The sequence below is a fragment of the Cotesia glomerata genome, linkage group LG5 (assembly GCF_020080835.1).
Source record: "Cotesia glomerata isolate CgM1 linkage group LG5, MPM_Cglom_v2.3, whole genome shotgun sequence".
Lineage (NCBI taxonomy): Eukaryota > Metazoa > Arthropoda > Insecta > Hymenoptera > Braconidae > Cotesia > Cotesia glomerata.
Window position 1 is genome coordinate 10,246,323 of NC_058162.1, and position 27,165 is coordinate 10,273,487.

General features: G+C 33.4%; 1 protein-coding gene across 1 annotated transcript in view; it reads right to left on the reverse strand.

Annotated features, from left to right (window-relative positions):
- The window catches only part of LOC123265114 (tachykinin-like peptides receptor 86C), a 114,952-nt gene that overhangs the window by 46,363 nt on the left and 41,424 nt on the right, over positions 1-27,165 (reverse strand). The window contains exon 2 of the mRNA XM_044728756.1: positions 25,273-25,486. Within this exon, the coding sequence (XP_044584691.1) occupies positions 25,273-25,486 (214 nt within the window). The remainder of the gene's footprint in view (positions 1-25,272; positions 25,487-27,165) is intronic.

A 27,165-nucleotide genomic window follows, 5' to 3' on the forward strand; every position in this document is an offset into this window, starting at 1 on the left:
GAAACTTTTATCAGACTTTTGACTTGAAGAGCTCAAAAACTTCATAAGTGCAATTTTAAGCACTTAGATATGGAATTAGCGGAAGTTGCAGGGATGGCCTTTAGAGTCAACCATTTTCCAGATTTTTTTGTGATAAATGAGCGTTATAAGACGTGCACTTTTCTGATTTTCCATACATATCTTTCCCTCTGTGTAGAGTAATAAATTGATAATTCCGTAAAACTTTTTAAAAATTTAATTCATTAAACTCGGGTCATGATTTTCTTATAGTAAATGAAATAAAGAAGAAAAAAATTTGATACATGAGTAATTTTTTTTTTAGCTTTATGAAAATGTTAGCGCATCAGAACCAATTTTACATATAAAAATAATTTTTAAGACAGTAAAAAATTGATTTGCATCAGTTTAATACTTGAATAATCAAAATTTTATACATTTAGAAGTTTACGCCTGAATAACTTTAGAACGGCTGTCTTTATGATAAAAGTGTAAGAGACCTTTTTTGTATAGCGTTGAATTCTCTACAAGAATATGCTATGGACTTATTTATATAAGGTGCGTATGCCGAGCTAGAAAAATAAACAAAAAAAAGAATTTTTTTTCCTATGTTATTTAAATGGGAAATGAAAAATTAGGGACAGACACCTCTAAATATTAATATTAAGAGCTCCGCTTTGAACAGGCTTCTGTTCTCACCTTCATGCAAGTTTTCAGCCTGTTTTTTCGTTGAAAAAAAAAAAGTCGCCTAGAATTGAAACACCCTAATAAATATATGAAAAAATGATGTGGGTACTTAAATGAAGATTCTTGATGAGTGTAACATCGAGATGAGCTTATATCTTTAAAAACGTCAATAGTTAAAAAAGTACAGTGCAATTCAACAAAAGTCATCATTCAAGAAACCAAAATTTTATTTATTTATAGTTCACAAGTCACGGCAGTCACATAGAGACTGCAAGGCTGCTAGTAGTCTTAATAAAAGATAATTCAATTGTTGTAAATAGTAATAATAATCCAGTTGTTAATTTTACGATTTATTGCGTAATAAAATTCACAAGGAATTTGCGCGCTCAAAATGGATGCCGACGTTCGTTACCGCGTAGCACGTTTTGACCTCAGGTACCGAATACTATGTCGTATCGATTGGAACCTTCTCGATGTTCAGAATTTAATTAATATAAAATAGATTTATTTAAGCCAATCTCAAGATGTTAATAATTATTAACCAGCTGTATTAATAAAATTAATTATTCACGACTTGCAAACCCAAGAGGTCTAGAACATTCCTCGGGTATAAACCCCCAGGAGGAACGCTCCCAGCAATTAACGAATCAATTCAATTAAATAATTAATTATTATTGAGCAAAATTATTAAACAATTGAATTATCCAAACTTGAATAAATAAAATGAGAAGTAGTGTAATAAGTGAGCCGGGTATATGGCCCCAAGGCTCATCATTACCAAAGTCCAATACCTGGTGTAAATTTGGTTGAAGAAACTCTATGGTTGATACTCGCTTCCTTCTTTGGACTTCTTGATGTTACTCATTCCAACACTTTACTACTTCTCCGGACACCACGCATGGCTCGTCTATATAACGACCCCAAAAATACCCCCTCCTGATCTCTCTCTAGGCCCGAAGATCGATGCGCTCAAATGCTAGTCGAAAAGTTATCGATCTCTGGCGACTTATCAATTAAGGGTAATTTACCCTGTTACAATGAAAAACTACTTGTTTTTAAAGATAAAAATTTTATAAATAACTTCACCGAAGAAAATAGTGATTTTTGGCAAACTTTACTTCCAAATCAGTGAAAGTTCGTTTAATATTTTGCCGTGTCGTTTAAAGCGCCACTTGGAGTTTCATGATCGATCAGTGCACTGATAGAAGGATTTCTTAACATTTAAGAAGATTTCTTTGTATTTAAGAAATCATTTCTTAAACATCATTTCTTAGTATTTAAAAAAGTACTTAAATACTAAGAAATATATATATTTTTTAAATACTACGAAATATTTCTTAAATATTAAGAAATATTTTTTAAATACTAAAAAATGATGTTTAAGAAATGATTTCTTAAATACAAAGAAATCTTCTTAAATACTAAGAAATCCTTCTATCAGTGTGTAATTGGATTGCGATAAATTTGCTTAAAATTTTTTACATTTTTTGTCTAAAAACCGATAACATATTTTGTTTTGTTAATTTTTTAACAGCAAACATTGGATATCTTAAAATTTTTAATTCTAAATATTACATTTTAACTTATCGATATCGAATGGAATCCGTATTGTTGTTTTAACTTCAAAAAATTCTGTACATTGGTTAACTCTAAAGTTTTTACATTTTTAACATAATTAGTACCATTTTTAAGTCTTGAGGTAAAAAACAATTTATTTATTTAATTTTTTTATTGCTACATACATGATTAGAAAAATAAAAAAAAAATTTTTATACATTCTATTTCTAAGGTGAAAGCCCCAGTATATGATCATGTACCAGTATATGATCACTCCATGTATTTGTATATCTATATTCGCAAATATAGGTATATAAATACATGGAGTGATCATATACTGGTACATGATCATATATTGGGGCTTTTACCTTACTAATAAAAAAAACAGTGAATTTTGACAAACTTCACTGTCAAATCAGTGAAAATTCGTTTTATATTTTGTCGTGTTTTTAAGAGCGCCATTTGAAATTCCGTGATCGGTCAGTGTGATTGGACTGCGATAAATTTAATTACAAATTTCTACATTATTTGTTAAAAAACCAACAAAATATTTTCATTTGTTAATTTTTTGACAACAAGTATTAGTTATCTTAAAATTTTAAGTTCTAATTACTACATTTTAGCGTTTCAATATCAAGTAAAATTCACATTGTTGATCTATCCTTAAAAAATTCTGAGTCTTGGTTAAGTCTGAAGTTTTTATATTCTTAATATAATTGGTACAATTTTAATGTCTTGATTTAATTTTTATAGATAATTTTCGAGCACTATTAATTCTTACGAAACTATTGCCCATAGCAAACGCGGAAATTTCAAAAATAAAAAAAGCTGAACAAGTGAAAAAAGATCAACAGAAGAAAAATGACCAAGAAAATGAAAAAAATAAAAAAGTCGAACAAGGAAAAGGAAAAAAACGAGTAAATATTTGTTAATTTATTTTTAATCTTATTACAGTGTTTGTCTCATTTGAATAAATGGTAAAATTTTTCTAGAAATACGATGAAATAGAAAATGACACTCCAATTATGAAAAAAGTGTTTCCGAATGATGAACTCGTCAAACTTGTATCAGTAGGTTTTTTTTTATGTACATATAATCTTAATTTGAATATATTTAATATTTATATAGATTTAATTTTAATTGCGATTTTTATCATTTAGGAAGGGACAAATGTTGAAGATTTCGCAAAACAACTTCGACAACAGTCGAAAAAAGCTATACAGCCTTATTTGATTACTCATTCGGGTCAATCAGTAGACAAAACTTTTATACAAGGCGATGGGTGGTTTATTGGCGTCCATCCTGCTAGTAAACCTATCACTTCATTTGACCTTCTCTACAAGACATATTATATGTTGAATGTCGAATATCCCGAAAAATTAAAAAATTTTTACAATTTCATCGACTATTACATTTTCCAAATGAAAGTTAACCCAAAAAGTATGGTGTCCTTTTTACATACGAATATTGTTAATTTCAAGATCGACACTAATGACAAGAGTTACAAGGGTAACAAAAATAACAATAGTCAGCATTTGTCTGAGGATGATGTTTCGGACTAAAAATTTTTCTTCATTACTACTTATTTCTACTTTTTACTTATTACCTATTACTACACTTTACTTTCTTATTGTTTTTAAAAACAAGTTTTATATCGAAAAGAAAACCTTTTTGAATTTTTATTGAACTTATTATAATTTCTTAAACAAGTTTTTTTATGTAGCACTTTTTCTGATTTATGACTTAATAAGTAATGACATTACTTTTTACTTACCCATTATTTTACTTTTAGTGTTTGTAATAATCTAAAGATTATCAAAAGTGTGTTTTCTTCTATGTTGTAGGCGTAAATATTTATGTTTAAAACTTTAAATTTAAGAAAAATATTATATTACTGTTTGTAAACAAAATTATCTTCTATTGTGTTTTATTATGATATAAATTATTACTTTGTAATAACTTTGATTACTTAATTATTCTTCCACATTTATTAGATTTTATTTATTTCAGAAAAATTTACTGGTTTACCTTGTAGAATTCTCATGAAGCAAAATAGTGAATTTCACGAATTCTATTAGAACTTCTTATCACTAGTGATTGCAGTGAATTTCCCTGACTCGAATAGTATTTTTATCACTAATGATTACAGTGATTGTCACTAATTTTATAAATACATCATATCACTAGTCATTGCAGTGGATTTCACTGATTTAAATAGAGTAGTTATTAGTACCAATAATTACAGAAATTTCTACTATTTGTATTAGTAATTCGTATCACCAATGATTGCAGTGAGTTTCATTTGTTTAAACAGTAATTTTCACTATCAATAATTACAGTGAAATTTACTAATTCTGTGAGAATTTTTTACCACTAATTTAAACAGGGGAGTTCACTGTTTAAATTAGTGATGTTATGAATTCACTAGGTGAAATAGTCAAAATTCACTGATTCCAAGTGGTATACTTATAACTGTGCAAAACAGTGCATATGCACTGTGAACCAGTGAAAATCCACTATTTCATTTTTAGAGAGTATAGAGTGCAAAAAAATGATAAGTAACGAATGATAAATTAAAAAAACAATTAATTTTTAAAAGTACTGTACCTTATATATTATAACTTTTCTATTTCTGCGGTAGTTAAAACTTCAGCTTAAACGAAATAAAAACTTACGGGAAAAGCCCACATGATTTAAGGGATAAACGTGTAAAACCCATTCCTAATTTTCTTATGAATGTACTTATGCAAATTAATGTACGTTGGGTATAATCCAAATTCTGCAAGAGTTATAGATTTTATTTACATTTCAAAGTATACATATATATATTAATGGGTGTGTGTGTGTGTGTGGATCTAAGTGATTTTATTGTTTTATTGTTCCTTATTTTGCATAAAAAATTGTGACATAATTGTTAATTTGCGTAGTGTGGAAAACATAATACAATACTTTTTTCCGTGACTCCAGTCAGAGTTCAACCATAATGAAGCATGTTTTTTTTTTTTTTTTTTTTTTTTTTTTATATGAAACTTTCTGGTACTAATTCTATTCTGTTCTCATCAGACTTTGCTTTAGATTCAACTGCGCGGCGTAGAATAAAATACGTGTTATTTAAGGTTGTTTCGTGGATAAAAATCTCGATTTTTTTACTTTTAATATTCCAAACAATTTTTGCTTTTGTTTCAACAATGAATTTGAAGCTTTCGGTGCTAAATGGATTTTTGTTATAAAAAGTTTTTACAGTAGCTTCATCTTTTACGGAAAAATATATATATGCTCATTAAATATGAGAGCATTTAGAGGAACATATAAAAAATTTATATCATCCGCACACATTATTATTATTATTATTATTATTATAATTATTATTTGGTTATTTAAAAATTTAACTTTTAATTATTATCTTTAATAAACAAAATACAGATATAAAACTAACAAAAGAAAAAAAATAAAACAAATTAAAGTATAAAATTTAATAAAGTGACTTCACTCGCAGAAATTCCATTGGAAAAATAGTATTTCCAAAGGACATTTCGACTGTAACAACATACGTCACAGCCTTTTTTCTTCATCTTGTACGTTCTTTGCCTTTTTACAACATATTGCACGTATGAAACTCAATAGTTGTCGCATTATCGGTTAACGATAAATTCCTTAGAAGCATTTCAATACATTTCAGGTTTATATCTGCGAAATATGTTGTTTGGATTGCCGCTACACGACTGTTCAATTTTTTAAATATCCATCACTTTATTATTAGAAGTATTTTAACAATCAACACTACTCTATACATACATTTATTTATGCGCTATTATTTCAACGAAAAACTCATTCAAATAACTGTTTCATTTTTAGTAGCTTCACTGAACTTTTATTCCAGCTTTTAAAGCCAACTGCTTTTTTTTACTTACAACATAAACAATCAAATATCTAGTTGATTTTCGTCAGCCAAAAATACCACGATTAATTATTGATAGCCATTTATTATTGAGTTATCAAATTGTACATTGTCCCAATTCATATTTGAAATATTTGTCTAATAATTAAACATTCTCGTTAATTGGCAGTGCGTTATGTACAGAAATGCATATTTATCCGCATAAATTTTAATTAGTACAATATAACGCACTAAATCAATAATTAGTTGTTAATTGTAAGAATAATTTCTCTTTTTTCAAAAACGATTGTTACAACAAAAACTAAAAAAAAATTTTTTGTTTTTTTAATCTGTTATGAGAATTTATAAATTTATTATATTTTAAAAGCTCTTTCAAAAAATCAGCTTGATAAAAAATTTTCTGAGTCATTCGTGATTTAAAAAAATCTAAAAAATCATGAAATAGTAAAGTTTTTTTTTGCTATTAATTTTTTTTGCGATGTTTGGTTGTTTTTTCCCTATAAAAAATATATGAAAACGTAAAAGCATATATATAATAGTTATTCTCGATACGTATGCGCAAAGATAGGTATTTTGGTAAGCTTGAAGTGACGTCACGAACCTGAGATTATGGGCGCATTCTCAACAAAACCGAGTACACGGAAAGAAAATTGTACGAAAAATTACGATGAAAACATCGTAATTTTTAGTATAGGACATTGCAGTGCCGGACCAGAACTCAAACATTGTAATTTATACGATGCAACATCGTAAATTTCTATCACTTAAATTAAAAAGAAGTTTAGGTCACCGAAAAAATAATTTTGTATCACCCAGGAATCGAACCGGGTATCCTCTCCGCCACAAGTCCAAGGTTTATCCCCTAACGCTATCGGAGGAAATATCTAAAGTTTATGTTCAGTCACAGAATAAGACCCTCGATACAGTAGTTGGTCATCTTTCGGTGGTGGCGTCGCAAACTACTGGACTCTGTCTCTCTTTTATTAAAACATATAGTATGCGTCCTTATTCACTTGCACGGCAGCATCGTAAAAATCGAGATACTGAAAGTCTAGTCCTGGATTACGATGTTACTATTGTAATTTTTCATAGGATTTTTTTTCCGTGTACGTTGTTATCGGTCGAGCGAAGCGAGACCAGATATTATGTACGAAGTTTTGTTGAGAATGTATCCATAGCCTCAAACGAGTGTCATCACTTCAAGTTTATTGCCAAAATACCCACCTTTATGGATTTGTATCGAACAAAATTTTTTGTAACATCAACGGCGAAACTCAGATTTGAGAGAATGCAAACAAAATTTATTGAAGTTTAAAGCAATATTTTTAAGCGTATATAAAAACCTTGTTTACAAGAATCGACTTGTCGACAAGATTTTTTTTTTTTGATTTATACTTTCCTTGGCAGACGATTGTAAAAGTAAACGAAACTAAATATCATATAGTAATTTTTGGCATCCGTGCGGGAATGTAGAGACAGATAGAGAGGGAGAGATGTCACTTATCGATACGTGTGCGAGAAAAGTAGACTCAACTATAGCTGACCAGATATCATTCATTTTACCCCTCCTAACTACACGGAAAGATTAGAACCCGACTGGTTCGTGTTCTGCACCAGACTCAGTCGTGTGCAAGAAAAAATGGAAGAAAAATTAGTTTACACCAGACTGAGTTTTGAGCGCACCAGAAAGAGTCGTGTGCGCACCAGACTGAGTCGTGTACTCACACGACTCACTTGTGTTCTGCACCAGACTCAGTCGGGTGCTGCACCAGAATCCGTGCATAATAACCACTCTGACGCAGCACACGACTGAGTCTAGTGCAAAATACGAACCAGTCGGGTTCTAATCTTTCCGTGTATAGCTTGAAAATCCAAGTTTCTCGGTTGGTATTACAAAAGAAATTTATGTTTTACACAATTTTAATTTATATGAATTTTAGCCAAAAACGTATATGAACAATTTTTTATATATGTGCTTATACGTATGTTTTCATGTATCCATATATATATATATATATATATATATATATATATTAGGGTGTGCCAAAATGTAACTCCCGTGGAGAACCTTTTAAAATTGGAATTTTGAGTTCCGCTTTTGACAGGGGCTGTGTTTGGGCATTTCCTAAGATATTTTGGGGGGAGACGATGTATTTGATTTTCATAGAATTTTTTAACAGAAGCTTAGTTTGGGCGTTTCCGATGAAAATTCAAAATTTGGCCGGAAGTGCTCGTCGTTTAGTTGGGTCGTCTAATATATATATATATATATTAGACGACCCGGTGAACTTCGTATCATCTACATATATTTGTGAAAAGTATAATCAAAACAATACAAAATTTTTATTTACATTAAATGCAACATATTTATACACTTAATTAATTTAAAGCTTTCTGATGGACTACATTTTTTATCTTTTCTTGCGGTGCGTAAATATATAAAGATGGTGGTTTTCCGACTCACGAACATGCGACGTATAATTTCCCATGCACGAAACACGGAAACTCCGATTTGATTCTCACATTTGATTAACTTCGACAACCTAAGTCAGGTCGTCTTCTCCTTGGTATTTTGAAACAATAACAATAAAAAATTTCTTGCGCACTGACAAATTGATGATAGATTTTATTAATTGGCTTGGAATTAATTTATTTCTTTTAACAACTAACTGACACTTTTTTTTATTTCTGAAAACAAAACAGACCAAAAAGATCGGACCTCACTTCACAGCTAGGAACGGACCCAAAGAGATCGGACCTCATCACTCAGCTCAGAACATTGTGTATTGGAAAACTAAATTGTTGTTTTTAGTATTTTCTGTTGTTTATTATTTATGTTTTTCACCGTTTAAACCTTCCCTGAACTTCCAAAATTTCCTATTTCTCTTGAGATTTTATCAAATTTTATATCTGTAGGAACTGATATTTGAAGAATATGAATTTTTTGACAATTAATACCCCCGCACTCTTATTTGAGGGAGGAATTTCATAAGATCCTATTCGAGATGATTTCTACATTATAAATAAAAGATTCTGACAAAACTTCGAGTCTATAGAAACTATTGTTTGGAAATTATAGTTTTTCATTGCTGACGTCCCTGCAATCTCTTTTGGGGTTAGAATTTGATAAAATCCATTCTTAGCTGAACTTAAAATTATACACGAAGATTCCTACCAAATTTAGAGTCTGTAGAAAGTTACAGTTTGGAGATAGAAATTTAACATTCTAACACCCACCCCCGCAATCTTTATTAGGGGTGGGTTGCTGTAAAATCCGCTCTTAAAACATTTCCGCACCACATATGGAAGACTCCAACTAAATTTGCCGTCTGTAGGATCTATAGTTTGAAAATTAAAAATTTTAATTGTTAATATCTGCCCCTGCAACCCCCTGTGGAGTGAGCTATCGTGAAATTCGTCAATCGATTATTTCTATATCCCTTACAGAAGATTCCTACCAAATTTGGGGTCTATAGGATCCATAGTTTAAAAACGGGAATTATTCATTGTTAACGCCCCCGCAATCCTCTTTGAGGGAGGATTTTTTGAAAATTGTTTTACATACAAACCTTATCCTGAAAATTCTGAAGACAAGAAAAAAAAATTAGCCCAATCGGTCCAGCCGTTCTTAAGTGATGCGTGGACATACATGCGGCATTTTATTTTTATTTAGATAAATATATATATACAGTGTGTCCCAGAAGTAACGGACGCCATTGTAGCATCTGATAAACAAAATAATTCTGAGACGAAAAGTCCTTAGCCATTTTTTAATCAGACGCATAGATAATTAATTATTAATTAAAATAACGTCCTTTTATGCGTTAGAGAAGCTTGCACGTGTGAATGTGTAAGTAAATGTATGTGACTACGTTAGCTATAGAAGCTAGTTAGCCATACAATTAGTTGTGTCTTTGTTTGGCACATACTTTACTGGACACTGGCGCTCTCTCTCTCTAACAAATAAAGAGACGTTATTTTTAATTAATAATTAATTATCTATGCAGTTAATTAAAAAATAGCTAAGGACTTTTCGTCTCAGAATTATTTTTTTCATCAGAAGCTACAATGGCGTCCGTTACTTTTGGGACACCCTGTATATATATAAAATTGTTCAGTGAACAGGCCCACTTAGTGAGCACTACGTCACTGTGGGCTCCCCAAATTTACAATACGCACCTGACAAGCGCTCGTTCCCGCTAATTTTCACACGCTTGCGCCAATCGACCGCTCGATCACGCCACATGTATTGAATTTTACTATTGGCTATCGATGTCGACATCAATAGAACGAATTATTGATTGGCTATCGCTCTCGCTGGACATGCGCATTAGCCTTCTTCTCCAAGTCAACGAGGAAGAAGACGAATTATCTTTATTATCTTTCGCTTCTACGCTTTCGTTGCAACAAGTCGCCATTAATTCCGCTTTACTTTCGCTTATTGTTAATTAACCGCATTTCGCTATTTTTATAATTTAAATTGCTTAAATTAACCGCTAATAATTCGCTTTAATTTGTTATAGGTAAATTGTGTTATCAGTGCATTTATTTCACCGCTTTTTCAGTGCCGGCAAAGTGTTCAACCACGTGTCAACCGGCTTCGCTTTTGCAACCCACGCTGTAATTTACAAATCCGCTTTTATCTTAACAATCCGCTATTAAAAATATTAAATATTGAGTGTAATTAATGTAAATAAATTACTAGTGTTATTTTTGATAATAAATTACGCGTTTTAATTGAGATATCCAACCCTAAACCTGATCCCCGCTTTTCCGCTTTTTCTGTAATTATTCATTGGTCCCTCGAGCCGGATCAGGCTGGCTCTATCTCAATTAAATTAATTTATCATTCCGCTTAAAAATTGTGCTGTGTTAAGTGAAGTGTAATACCGCTAGGAAAAGTCGAGTGTCAGGAGCATCGCAGAGCACATCGGGTGCTGCTCCTGATAGTCATTCGTACACCGGTACGCTGAACTTTCCGTTTATTAAGACTGAAAACTCGACTTCGGGCCTTAAATAACCTCGTTATGGAGAATTACACAAGATAGTTGAAAAATGCAATTTGTGCTTCAACTTTCGTGTTCCGCACCGCGCCGCAGATTGCAAGACCGCTCAAGATTGCCAAAAATGTGGTCAACGTCACCACATGTCCATCCATTTTGGATGCACCAACGAAATCAGCTTCACCGCAGTCTACATCTTCCGCACAGACAACTAATCGTTTCCTTTAGACCGTTTATAACTTGAAATTAACTGTTAATTATTTCAGATTCGCTTTCCGCTCAAGTATTACTAGCTACCGCCTTAGTCCAGGTCCGCCCGCATCATGGCAATCCAATCACCGCCAGAGTCTTGATTGATCAAGGTTCAGAGCTCTCATTTATGAGACAGACGCTCTTCAAGAAGCTCGGACAACCGCTACAGCGTGACATGGTCATGCTCAAGGGCATCGGCAATGTCTCCGCAGGAAGCTCACTAGGTGTGAGCACAATTGAGCTTCGTTCGCTGTGTACGACCGCATCAATGCATGTCAGCATGCATATTCTACCAACACTGACGGTAGATCTTCCATCGTTCGTGATCGCTGATCCGAAATGGCCGCATCTTGAGAATCTCAAGCTCGCTGACCCGCAGTATCTACAGCCACGCCCTGTAGATATTATTCTAGGTGCATCACCAGCCGCACAGATCATGAACGCAGAGATTCAACGAGGACCTCGCAATGCTCCTATTGCACAATCCACCACGCTTGGTTGGATCGTCTATGGGGCTGTCACCGCTAAACACGCTTCAACATCACACGCAGCACTACATGCGTCAGTAGATACTGAATTACAAGACGCTATCGCTAAGTTTTGGGAACAGGAAGAAGTTCCATCTGGAAATTCACCGCTCAACACCGCTGAAGAAGACGAGTGTGAAATTCACTTTCGTCAAACGCATTATCGACAGCCTGATGGACGCTACGTAGTGAGATTACCGCTTAAAGCCCTTGAGAGTCAACTTGGCGACTCTATCAACGCAGCTATGGGGTCACTCCGCAGATTAATAACTCGCTTGTCGCGAGAAAGAGAATATTCTGACATGTATCGTGCATTCATGGCAGAATACATTCAACTAGGACACATGGTACGAGTACCAGTCAACGAATTGCCCGCAAACGCTTACTTCTTGCCTCACCATGGGGTATTGAAGCTTGATAGTACCACTACGAAGCTCCGCACAGTGTTCAATGGTTCCTGTGCAACATCTACAGGAATTTCATTGAACGACATTCTCCACGCAGGACCCAAAACGCAAATTGACATTTTTGATGTGATGTTGAGAATCCGTTGCAGCAGGATTCTATTCGCTACTGACATCACCAAGATGTTCAGACAGATTGAGGTCGACTCGCTTGATTGGCCGCTTCAGTGCATTCTCTGGATAGATGAGAATGACTTAATAGACGCTTACTGTCTCAAGACAGTCACATACGGAACCGCTAGTGCACCTTTTGACGCTGTACGTGTGCTTATCCAACTAGTAAAGGATGAAGGACACCGCTTTCCGCCAGCTGTTGCTCCAATGTTGAAAACACGCTACGTAGATGATATCTACGGTGGAGCAGACAACGAAGAAGACGCTATCAAGGCTGCAGTACAAACAAAAGCTCTGTGTGCAGCAGGCTGCTTCCCGCTTGCCAAATGGGCTAGCAATAGCCCACGGTTACTCGCTGAAGTCGCTCCAGAAAAGCAGCTGGATACACCGCTTAAAGAAATCAGTGATGCACCAGTAAAAATCCTGGGCATGTACTGGAATTCACGCACTGACGCTCTCCAGTTCAAGTACACGCTACCGCCAGATACGCCTAAGACAAAGAGAGCTATTTTGTCTGAAATCGCTAAACTGTATGATCCGCTAGGACTTCTCGCACCAATAGTCGTCAAAGCCAAGATCTTTATGCAAAATCTGTGGCTAGATAGAGTGTCATGGGATGAACAATTGTCACCATCACTCATTCACAAATGGACTGGATACCGCGAGGATCTTCGAAACATCGAATCCATCCGCATTCCACGCTGGAATAATATAGCACCTGGAGCAACTATGGAATTGCACGGGTTCTCAGACGCTTCGCAAAACGCTATGGCTGCCGCTGTTTATTTGAGAGTCACTGACGCTGATGGGAACACAAAGGTCTCACTTTTGTGTTCAAAAACGCAAGTAGCACCGCTGAAGACCATGACAATCCCACGCTTGGAATTATCTGCCGCATGGTTGCTAACACAACTGATACTTCATGTTAAAGAAGTTCAGTCGCTTGAAAATGTCAGGATCAATCTCTGGACTGACTCCGCCGTGACTCTCGCATGGATTAAAGTCCAGCAACCCGCTGGAAGACATTCGTCCGCAATAGAGTGGGAAAAATCCAAGAAACGCTTCGAGATGTCTCCTGGAAATTTATTCCAGGAAAACAAAACCCAGCTGACTGCGCTTCAAGAGGTATACCTACGCTAAAACTAAAGCAACACGCTCTCTGGTGGCATGGACCTACGTGGCTTCATGAACCAGAATCCTCTTGGCCCACTCTTGAGCCTCCAACCGACAACGCAACGCATCGAGAAGAACGCCAAGGTCTGACATTAGTAACTTGGAAAGCAGAAAATTGCCTTCTCCAACAATTACTATCACATTACTCGCAGCTGTTTCCATTACTTAGGAAGCTCAGCATCTGGCATCGTGTCATCGACCGCTTCAAAAGAGTTCCACAATCTTCGCTGGCCTACCCGCTTACTCCATCAGACCTGAGCGCGCTAAATTGACCTTGATTAAGTTCACTCAAGGACAATACTTCGCTAGAGAGATTCACACGCTACAAGATGGTGATGGTCTGCCTAAAAATAACAGCATCACTAAGCTGACTCCGTTCATCGACCATCAGGGGGTCCTGAGAGTCGGTGGCCGCTTGAAAAACGCATTGCTGGACCCAGAAGAGAGGCATCCAGCGATTCTACCGCGACAATCACCGCTTACATCAATTTTGATTGATGATTCGCACCGCAAAACGCTTCACGGAGGTACTCAGCTTACGCTCGCTGACTTACGCAAGACTGTCTGGATCATTGGAGGCCGTGTTCCAGTCAGATCATTTATTTTTACGCTGCGTTATCTGCACGAGACACCGTGGAGAACGCGCTCAACAGTTGATGGGTCAACTACCCGCCGCACGAGTACAGCCAACTCGAGCCTTCTTGCATACAGGACTCGACTACGCTGGACCTATCACGCTGAAAACGTTTCAAGGACGTGGAGCAAAAACATACAAAGGCTGGATTGCTGTCTTTGTATGCATGTTCAGCTCAGCTGTTCATCTAGAGCTAGTCACTGACTACACCGCTGCCGCTTTCATCGCCGCTTATCGCCGCTTCACTAGTCGCCGAGGTATCTGCCACACGCTATATTCTGACTGTGGAACCAATTTCGTAGGAGCAGAAAAAGAGCTGAAACGACTATTCGCAGCAGGATCCCGCACATTACGAGAATTATCAAGTCTGATCGCGCAAGATGGCACGAACTGGAAATTCAATCCGCCTGGAGCTCCACATTTTGGAGGAAAATGGGAAGCCGCTGTGAAATCTATCAAATTTCACCTTCGAAGAACAATCGGAGACTCGCTGTTGACGCTTGAGCAATATTCAACGCTACTGGCTCAAATTGAAGCCATATTGAATTCCAGACCGCTCACACCGCTGAATGAAGATCCTGCTGACCTGGCTGTACTGACTCCAGGTCACTTCTTAATCGGACAGTCACTGACCGCTATCCCAGAGCCATCGCTGACAGATTTACAACCTGCTCGGCTCTCGCACTGGGAACAAGTCCAGCAAATGGTTCAACATTTCTGGAAACGCTACTACCAGGACTGCATCCACCGCTACCAGGCCATTTCAAAGTGGCATCATCAACGCAACCAGATCAAAGTGGGTTCAGTTGTACTGATCACCACTGAGGATCTTCCGCCAACCAAGTGGCCATTAGCCAAAGTGATTGCTGTCCATCCAGGAGCAGATGGACAAATCCGCGTGGTAACTGTGAAGACAGTTAACACAGAGCTGGTACGCCCAATTACAAAGCTTTGTGTCTTGCCACTGACGCATGAAGAGGATGATCTTGTCGACGCAGCCGCCAACGCCGGGGAGAATGTTCAGTGAACAGGCCCACTTAGTGAGCACTACGTCACTGTGGGCTCCCCAAATTTACAATACGCACCTGACAAGCGCTCGTTCCCGCTAATTTTCACACGCTTGCGCCAATCGACCGCTCGATCACGCCACATGTATTGAATTTTACTATTGGCTATCGATGTCGACATCAATAGAACGAATTATTGATTGGCTATCGCTCTCGCTGGACATGCGCATTAGCCTTCTTCTCCAAGTCAACGAGGAAGAAGACGAATTATCTTTATTATCTTTCGCTTCTACGCTTTCGTTGCAACAAGTCGCCATTAATTCCGCTTTACTTTCGCTTATTGTTAATTAACCGCATTTCGCTATTTTTATAATTTAAATTGCTTAAATTAACCGCTAATAATTCGCTTTAATTTGTTATAGGTAAATTGTGTTATCAGTGCATTTATTTCACCGCTTTTTCAGTGCCGGCAAAGTGTTCAACCACGTGTCAACCGGCTTCGCTTTTGCAACCCACGCTGTAATTTACAAATCCGCTTTTATCTTAACAATCCGCTATTAAAAATATTAAATATTGAGTGTAATTAATGTAAATAAATTACTAGTGTTATTTTTGATAATAAATTACGCGTTTTAATTGAGATATCCAACCCTAAACCTGATCCCCGCTTTTCCGCTTTTTCTGTAATTATTCATATATATATATATATATATATATATATATATATATATATATATATATATATATATATATATATATATATATATATATATATATGTATATAGCTAACTGTTACCCGCCCGCTTCGCTGGGCGCTTTATAAAATTGCATTTTTAGATCTAGACTTGAAATTTAATTAGAGTATTGTTTTGATTTGTACAGATTCCAAATGAGTATTGAAATTTTAGTTAAAGTCACTGCAAGTCTCATAAGTAAAGTTGAAATCTGTCTAGCTTCAATTGCAAAGAATTTTTTTGTTATTTAAAATTTTCTCAGTGACATCAATATTTTATAGAAAATAAATTTAGCATGTTTTTTACGAATTCTATTTAAATAAGTAGCCAAATTTATTTTTCACATACCCAGTGTTTGGAAAATGCATTATTATAAGTTATGTAATCAGCAAAAATAATATGAATATAAAATTCTTAATCCGTTGACCAAATTACTACATGTAATGTTAAGTTTTGGAAACCTAGCAATTACTTTTTTCCCGCTTCTAAAGAGACGTTTGCTGTAAGGAAATTTTTAGTAAATGTTATTAAATCTCAATAGATATGGTTGAAGTTTCATGTTTCAAAAAGTTCTAGTTTATAAACAACAACATTTTCAGTAGATTTCATAGATATCTAACTATTTTATTTCATGAAACCAATTAATTTTCAGATAATTATCATAACCAAACATACGATCAGCATATAAACATAAATTTTCGACACTTAGTTCACCAAAAATAATAAGCTTCTTTTTCTTAAACTTTTTTTAAATGACGTTAAATCAATCAAATATCAAGGTTATGTAATAAAAACAAAAGAAAATCGTATTAAAAACAAATGAATAAAAATGAGAGTCTTTTGTTTTTCTTAGCGGGAAAAAAATGTATGTAAAAGTAAATCGTAAAAATGACAAATGGTTGATGAAATCCAAAAAATAAGTAGCCCATAACCATCTACGGAAAATTCTGCGTCGAATGGTAGCAGTCCCATCCCGATAGCTTCAGTAGTTTTGACGTCAACTTTAGTCAAATAAACCCTATTTCGCTTATATATATTACACTCACGCATCCGCCCACGCATCTGCCCACGCATCCGCCCACGCGTTGGTAGATGGAACTAAATTCTCAAAAAATAAAACGTAATACCCTTCATGCCTAAATGAAATAATTAGTGAAATTTTCCACCCACGCATCCGCCCATGCATCTGCCCACGCATCCGCCCACGCGATGGTAGATGGAACTAAATTCTCAAAAAAAAAGAAAAAAAAACGTAATACCCTTCCGATAAAAAAACAAATGAATTGAAGAAAAATGCTCGTCTTTTGTTTTTATGGGCGGGAAAAATGTTTATCTATATATATATATATATATATTCTGAAAATTTCATGAATACTCGTAATTAAAAAAATGTATTTGCGCCACCCTATTGTTTACAATGCTTTAATTTTTTCAGAATAGAATTTTATATGTGATCTTCGATTAACTATTTCCATTTGATTACTTCTTTCGCACCCAGATAAATAGTTACACGACTCATTGAACCGACTAATTGACGTTAATACGAAAATAATTCAAAAACGAATGATAGGTTTTATATTATTTAAATGGCGGTAAAAAGAGCTGGAGCTTAACTTAAATGACACTATTTCACCAGTCGTGATATTTAAGCTTAATTCCCGAAGAAAAAGTTATGTAGCTAACTTTTTAATAATCACATTTAACTGAATAATAAAACGCTGCAAATTATAACTTTTACTTTTTTTTAGACATTATTTGTCACGACTATTAGCAAAGTTTATTTTTTTTTTTTTGTGGTAATATTTAAAATAATTTTTTTTTCCATTACGGTTACAAACTAAAATGTTTCAAACTTTATCATAATGAAGATTGATCGTATTTTTTACTAATAATATGGAGTACATATTTCAAGCTTTTTTTATCGGGCATCATGCTGAAGAAATATTTGTGCAGAGAAACTGGGAATTTTTTTTGATTAATCATTATCTTGTGAAGAAAACTAAAAAAGTTATCTTCCTAACATTGTAATCTAGATACAAACTTTGATAGTTATATATATATATTAAGTACTTGCAGAAGCATCGTTACACTCTAATTGTTTTTACCCATTAATCTTAATTAGACTAGAAAACCTTTTTAGCGCGTTTCTGGTAGAAGGTGAACTGAGCCTCAAAAACATCCTAGTAATTCTCATTCATAACATATATATATATATATCTTCTCTCTCTCTCTCTCTCTCTCTCTCTCTCTCTCTCTCTCTCTCTCTCTCTCTCTCTGAGAGAGAGAGATTGATTGATTGATTGATTGATTAATTTATTTATGCCAAGGCACAGGCCAAATGGCAATTTCAAATACAATAAAAATTACAAAAAATACAATATAAAATAATATAATAATATAATATAAGTACATAAACTAAAACAAGATTTAAATAAAAAGTAAAGCTTTACGCTTCTTTTGATTCAACTAATTCAACTAATAAACAATTTATAAACTAAATAAGTTAATTTAATTAACAAAAACTGATGAAAAACAATTTCACAAGTTATAACTTTAAATACTTGGGATGTTATAGTGATTTTTCGTTTTTACAATAATATCATTAATGATCCAGATTTAATAGATAATCAAAAATTTTATTTTTGAAAACTTCAAGACTAGATGAGTTGACAATCTCTTCCAGGTAGCTCTTCCCACAAACGTATTACAATCACTTGAAATGAACGCTCCATGAAGGTCGTAGCAAAAGGTGGTAATTTATAAAAGAGTGTTTTTGACAGCTAACCTATTCGAGCGTCTGATTTCAGTCTCTTCGATGAACAAATCTCGCAGGTACTTTGGTTTACCAACTTGAAGTAGTTTAAAAAGTAACAACTCATAAAAGTACATTCTACGATATTTCACAGAGAGCCATCCCATTTCTCGCCTATAAGGTGTTATATGTTCATCTCTTCTAAGATTAAAGATAAATCTAATTGAACAGTTTATTGCACGCTGAAGCTTCAAATCATTTTCAGATGTTGAATCAACCAGGACGACGGAACAATAATCAACAAGTGGTAAGATGGTTGCTGAAACTAATAATTTCCTTATATCAGTTGAGAAAATGTTCTTTCGAACTTTAAGACAATGCAGAGCTGAATTCACTTTACTAACTGTCTGAATAACATGATGATTCCAAGATAAGTTTCTATTAATATGGATTCCCAAGCACTTAGTAGAGTTGACGTAGGGTATTATGACACCATTCACTACTACCGGCGGTAGATCCATATCTTCAAGTTGCTTCAATTTGCTGTTTTGAACCCAAGATCATAGCTTTGGTCTTAGATATGTTTATCTCCAACCCACGCTCTCTTGCCCAGTCAGCAACCGATTGAGCATCAACATTTACCCTCAGACAGCATCATGCAACTGATGGAATAAGAAGTGAAGACATATATATTTATCATCAGCGAACAATCCATGCTTGCAATATACCAGCCATTGAGCTACAGAGTTCATCACTATTAGGAACAGGATTGGACCCAAAACAGATCCCTGAGGAACACCAGATGACGTTTTTAGTAGTTGAATTGGAGTTCCAAGATCATTCAATATTGACTGAGATCGATCTGACAGGTAGGAAAAAAACCAAACAATCGTATGTATTGAGAATCCCAGTTCAAACAACGCAGTAAGAATATCTTTGGGATCAACATAGTCAAAAGCTTTGCTCAAATCAAACAGAACTAGTATAGTTAATTTACTCTTGTCCATAGCCTCCCTAATATCATCAGTAAGTCTCAGCAAAGCCGTTTGAGTACTATGATGCTTCCTGAATCCCGATTGAAAGGGATCAAATAGCTCATTTTCTTCTAGATATGATGTTATCTGATTTGCAATAATTCTTTCGAATACTTTGGCTAGATGAGACAGATTTGCTATGGGCCGAGTGTCTGATGGTGATCTAGGTGACGAAATTTTATTCAGAGGTATTATGTAGATAGTCTTCCAAATATCCGGAAAAATACCAGTGTCGAGAGATCGATTTAGTAAAACAGTGAGAAAGAGTGAGATTTGAGGAAGGTGATCTCTCAACCATCTCAGATCAAGACCATCAGGGCTCTTCCCTTTTGATTTAGAAAGAGTAAGATGCAGTGCTTTGGTAACATCTACGATATCAATCCTATTCCAATTAAATGAACAATCAACCTTTTTTGAGTATTCTATTGGTAAAATATTGGTAAATTTGCGTCACATGGTGGATGTTTCCTGACTATATCTGCATAATATTCATTTAATTCACAAGCGTCAAAGAAATTTAGCGGCGATGAAGGATTTGACCTAATTAGCCCAAGGTGTTTAAGTTTGCTCCAAACAGTTGAATTGTGAGGTAGATTTGAGAGAGCAGCTTTTAGATATTCTTCACGGGCATGATTCAACTCAGATTTCAGTTCCTTCCTTTTTGTCTGAAAAGAGCTAGTAAATTTGGATCCCTGTTTCTTCTAGCTTTTTTTTTGTAAATTTCATCACGTTCCTTACACTTCACTTTCAATTCTTTGGTAAACCAAGGGTTATTCACACGGGTCACTTTTCTTGTAAATATAGGAGCAAACAAGTCCAGAGAAGACAAAACCCAGATTTAAAAATATTCAGCAATTCATCAGGATTTGAATTTTCAAGTACAGTACTATCAATTTTAAGGAATTCATAAGTGAAATTGATAGAGCCAGATGATCACAGTTTTGAAAGTTTCTGTAGGTTATTCTCTTCGGTAGTGGTTTTAAGTTATCTAGTTTGTATTGGCAGAGTAAATAATCATGACCATCAATATATGGAGACTCGGATTTCGTAAACGAGGATAACTTAGTTTCACTGTCCAATAAAATCACATCCAACCAAGAATCACAATTGTTCTTGTGAAAAGTAGCACCGTAAGGTACACAGTACAATGACGACTCTGCTATGAAATCCTTTAGGTGATTTGCAGTATAGCTATCTTCTAACAAATTACAATTTAAATCACCAGCTATAATAATGTTATTGTAATTTGAAGCAAGTCTAGAATGAATATCAAGAGAATTCATTGAGAAAGAATCCTTTTGGTCTTCGGTAGATGCAAAGATAATAAGAGGTGAGCTCCTGTAATTAGAGTGACGTCAACAATAAGATACTCCGGTTGACTTAGATGATCAGAAGTTGAAATATGAAGGACTTTAGTTTTTTAGAGATTTATGTATAAGACAAGCCACACCACCACCCTGGATAAAACGACCAGTATCTATATGCTTTTAGGATTCGGTCTCTACGAATTGTAAAATACTCATCAATGATAAGGACTCATAATCTAATGAAGGTTTAACCAAGGTTTCCACAAAGGACAATAATGTCGGGTGTTGTATTATTAACCAAATCAAGAAACTGAGCAATGTGACCAATAACACTATTTATATTTAGACTCAATACAGTTAATGGTGAAGAAATATTGTTAGCAGAGAAATTAGTTAAATCAGTTGAACATCAATCGAGTTTGGAAAGATCAGCTTCGCAGTTAATTATAAATCTATCTGAGTTTTCATCCTTTTTGACAAAAATTTGTCCACTTCTAGACCATGCAAACTTGAATTTTTTATTCTTCGCTTTTTCCTTAGCTTTGAGTAATAATCGGTGAGTTTCTGGAAGCAAAAATTCGTTTACATAGATGGATCCCTGGTACGCTGCATCAACCTGGGTGGGAAACACTTTGTTCACTAGAAGACCACCTGATTTACGTTTCTTGTCAACAATAAAGTCACGAACTGGAGTCGATATCAAAGAAATTATGTAGGAGTGTGAAATAGGCTTGTTCAGATTTTGTGACTGCCTGTTTTTGTTTTCAAATCTACGAGAACTTAAGACACTATTTACCAAATTTGGCAACTCCAGACTGTTTAAAACCGCAGCTGTAATGTCATTTGATGTTAAGCTTTGAGCCACTGAGTCGGGAACACCTGAAATAACTAATTCAGTAGTGCTACCAGGAATTTGCGAAGAAGTAGATGGAGGCATCAATTTTTTCAGGTTAGACAGTCTATCAGAGACTGAATCCATATCAGCTTTCCTAGCTTTTCTCACATCGCTGAGGTCTGAACTAATTTGAAAAATTGACTCAGCATTCGTTTTGACATTTGCAGTCAATTCCGTCAAGTTGATAGCAGCAGTTTTTTGTGAATCTTGAACTTCACGCAATTTGAGAGAGAGAGAGAGAGAGAGAGAGAGAGAGAGAGAGAGAGAGAGAGATCTGTAGAAACGTGTGAAATATACGTAACGCGGATTCGGTTTTGTTAAACAAGAAACAAAAGACCCTTGAGATTTTAACGGTATAAGTTTTTCAACAGGAAGTTTTCCGGTGGGAATGCAGATCTTGAAAAAAGAAAAGTATTACATGCCAGGTTCATCGATTTTACGCCACCTTTGTCGCGACAAGAAAAAAATTTCGCTGCTTTAATTTATACAATCTGTAGAAAAAACACTCAGGGATTCCGACTAGATATATAAATATGGTGTATATAAATATATACATGTAATAATAGGTATATTTTAAATTTTCAAATTCACAAAAGCTACGCGCATTAACGTAATGCAGTATTGTTATTTATTTTAGCATGAAAGAATCTAGAAAAGACAATGTTATGTTATGTCCTTCGGAATATGCGTCAACAAAACGTGCTTGCTTCAAGAATTTTATATTACTGTTAAATTCTTTGTAAATATTTATTTATGATAATTATAATTCACACTTTTTATTATTCGATTAAATTTTTTAATGTGAAATAAAAGCTGGAAAAATTGACCCTAGGAAAATAGATTGGATAACGTTTTTTGTTTTTTTGCTAGACATTCTTGTCTTGGAGACTTGCTTTTTTGTTAGTGAACAGGAATTCAAATATTATCTTTGTGAGATACAACAAATTAAGTTCTACAAGAGCATCATTTTTGAAAACTAATTATTATTTCGTTCTCTTTTGAGAATTTTACATGTTCAGTTGGAAAATAAGTTCTATCATCCAAAATAGTAAGAAAAAAAAAAATAAATATTTCAAGTGACTTAATCAATTCCTTCTGAATCGTATTTGAGACTTATTTTTCATGATCAAGTAGACGAAAAAAAAAATTTTGTTGAAAATGTCAATTACCGTATCTGTAAAAAAATGTCTTCTTGCTCTGAATTTTTTCTCTTTATTCTCTTTGTTTTAATTTAATGATTTGTAAATAAATGTCTTGAATCAATTTAAACCGAATATATCAAAATTAAAGTGAAATTAAAAAAATTAAATTTTTCTTAATTTCTCTTAAAGTTCTTAAAATAGTCCATCATTATTTTATTTAAAGACGGAACATTTAGTCATATAACTTTCATATCAAACAATATGGCGGCTTGCAAGATATATGAATGCATAATTATTGCAACATGTGATAGTCCGTAACTAAGGAGATTTCCAAGTTACTTTTTCCCATGCGGGCTTTATCAGAACTTACATCGCTTTGACATATTCACCGGCAAATTCAATGTAAAACTTTACTTGTAATACATTAACTCTGAGTAATTTTCTCTCAACAATCATTCGTATACTGAGACATAAAGCAATCTTTGAAATTTCTGCCTTTTATGTTCCATCAATTTTACTCCATTTGCAATTATAACTACCTAAAGAACAGAGTAAGGAATTTCTAAGAAGTATGAGGAGGCATTGTTAATATAAATCGAAAACTTATCACAGTTTATTTAACAAGTTTTTTTTTTATTAATATGCATTTATTTCCAAAAAAAAAAAAAAAAAATTTAACAAGTTGCAATAAAGACTGTAGATAGTTTAAATAATTTATTAATATATTTTTTACATTGTAAATCACCTATTCCAGTTATTCGCCAAAGAAATATTTATTCAACGAAAGTAAAACCTTATAAATAGCGGGTGCAAACTTGAGCAGTTTCTATTGTACCAATGACGACTGCACATATTAATTTTGCTCTGACTGTATTTACAATTAGTTTCATAAAAGCAAAATAAAAATTCTAATCAATATAATAAGAATTAATAACAATAATAATATTTATAAATTAAAAAAAATTGATTGTAAATAAAGGATAAGAAAGCCTTCTATTTGCAGGCCACAATTCACAGAGGAACGGGGAAAAACAAATCAAAGAAAAGTTTGTGAAACTTGGGTGCATGTTTTGTTTAGTATCAAAAGTACGTCTAATTGTTTTGGTATGCAAAAAATAAAATAAACAGGTACGTTTATAAAATATACCAACAATAGGTCCGTCACTTGCATCACTCTATTGTTCAGAAGTTGTCACCCAAAGTGATAAACATTTAAAACTTTAATTTACGCGCAATGGAAAGAGAATTTAATTATGAATTTCAATTAAAATTTATGAAAATTATTTTTTTCTTATTTTCTCATTGTTAATTTTATAACTTTCACAAACTGTTTTTACTCTCTCTAATAATTTTCATAACAGCAGTTTTGATACAAATTTTCCCGTATGCCGCTTATTTTGCAATCAATGATAATATTTTAGAGAATATAGTGACGCATTTAATTACTTTGACGTCAATAAAACGTCAACATTGATTTGCGTAATGCCTTAGCGTTTTTTAAATCTTGTTAAAAAATAAAATTTTTTAATAATCAGATAAATTATTTTCTGTTTAAAGTTTATCAATAAATACTAACAAATTCTTCTATTAGGTTGAAAAAAATTTTTTTTTTGTCCAAAAATTTTCTCATTTTAATCCATGAATTTTTTTAATTAATTCAAATTGAATAAAATTTGAAACAAGAGTCAACTTTTGAAAATAATATTTTTTTATTCAAATCAAGAAGATGAAGTTCAAAAATATTATCTCACTGATAGAAGGATTTATTTGTATTAAAAAAATATTTGTTAATAGTTAACAAATCATTTATTAGAGACCATTTTTTAGTATCAAACAAATATTTCTTAGTATTTAAAATGATTTGTTTGTATTTAATAAATCAGATATTCATTTATTAAATATTAATAAATCTTTTTAAATACTAAGAAATATTTGTTAAGGACTAAAAAGTGGTTTCTAATAAATGATTTGTTAAATATTAACAAATATTTTTAACTATAAACAAATCCTTCTATCAGTGCTTGGTTCGTTAATTTTTTTTTCTGAGCGTGTAATTATTTTTTTTTATGTAATTATTAAATAATTGATAACTTACCGGTCGAAAGAAATGACGACTAGAGTAAAAGTGCTAGAGGCAACAGTGACATTTGCTACGAAATTATTAACAGTACAATAAGTAACTCCAAACGGCCAGTTTGAATTGAGCATAAAGATGAAATTGAACACGCAATTTAAAATAGCCATCATCAGGTCCGCGATTGATAAGTTAACGAGCAGGTAATTGGTAACAGTCCGCATTCTTCTGTGCGCTGAAAATAAAATAAAAAAACATAAATTTAGTTACTTTATTGTTGAGTTGTATGCGAGTACTTACATTATATTAAATTAAATTTTCCCGGATAGAAATGGAATTTCTGATCATGACTCAAGAATTTATATTTCGTTCTATTTTAGATTCTATTGTAAAAGCACAAAAGCGAATGTCAGTTCGCGCAGTAAGAGTAGCATTGTTTTGCACTCCAATGACCCAGAACATAGATGTACTTTTAAAACATCTTTTAGCTTTTTTGCATCAAACACTTTGCTTTGATACGTTTCTACAAAACTTCGACAAAAGCAAAAATCGATCTTACTCACTGATACGCTTCGACAAGTGAATTTACTATTTATAAAAAACTTCCTTAAGCAACAGGATCGACTTGTTAATCTAGATAAATACCCTTACCAACATTGCATTAAAACTTTTCTTTGCGATGTTGTCTTAGCTAAAAAACTTCTGATCGGTAACTAACTCAATCTTATACACAAACTTTCGATTCTTTAAATATTAATAAAGACTGTCTCTTCATGTATCTTTTTTAGCATGATCTTCTTTCAGTATACCATAAATTAACAACTAACTGGGGAAAAACTTTACAAGTTTTTCTTCGAAAGTAGCTTTGAAACCGCCAGTACCTTATCTAATTTTGAATCATACATATCGTCAACCAATGTCAAAAATCAGAGCAACTTTTTGTTATTTTCCCGTCCCTTCGTGCCTCGAGAAATTCATTTAACTTTTTTTGAAATTCAAATGAAATAGAGGTTTCATTCTGCTGGCTTGAATTTCAATGGGACAGTTTTATTTTTTGTTCAGACTTTTGTACAGTAGTAAAGTCTGCAAAAAATCGCAGCTATTCTTTGATATGGATTTCGCTTTACCGAAGTTTCAAGAAAACGTTCAGTTGTTATAAAAAATATTGTGACATAAAATCTGGAAATAATCTGAGATTTTAGATATTTTTGAGAAGATTATTACGATTGATTTCATTTTAAAAATGCTTGAATTATTTAAGCTTGTTTAAGTTTTATTTTTTTTATGAAGATAATACAGTTATGCACGCTTCATATGTGAAGCTTGTGGATGTGTTTTATTTTTTAAAAATATCGAGCGGATAGAAGTGAAATTTTTTTCGTAGTTAGATTTTAAATTGTTTTTATGAAAAATATTTTATTAAAAAATAAAGAAGATTAATTAAAATAATAATAATAAATAACTAGCAACCTGTAATTACTATCTGACTGCCGAAAATTACAAATTGTGAATAAAAGAACTTGACTTAATAATTTTTTTATATTTGAAATCACAATATACATTTTGGGTACTTTTCAAATAAATTTAAAAATAACATTGCTATTTTAGTATAAATTACCAATTATTTAATGGACAAATATGAAGGAATAAATTTATAGAACCAACAAACTGTAATTAAAACCTCCAAAAAAATTAGGAAAACGGTTGATCCTGAAGGCCATCCCTGCAACTTCCCGCCAATCCTATACCTAAACGCTTGAAATTGCACTTATGACCGATTTTCACGCGGTTGGTGGTATTCGACGCAGTTTTTTAAGCTTCATGAAGAATCTTCAAGTTTAAATTGATAGAACGAAAAATTTCGGAGTAATTCCGAAAAAATACTTTTTCGGTTTTCTTTCGTCAACGATAACT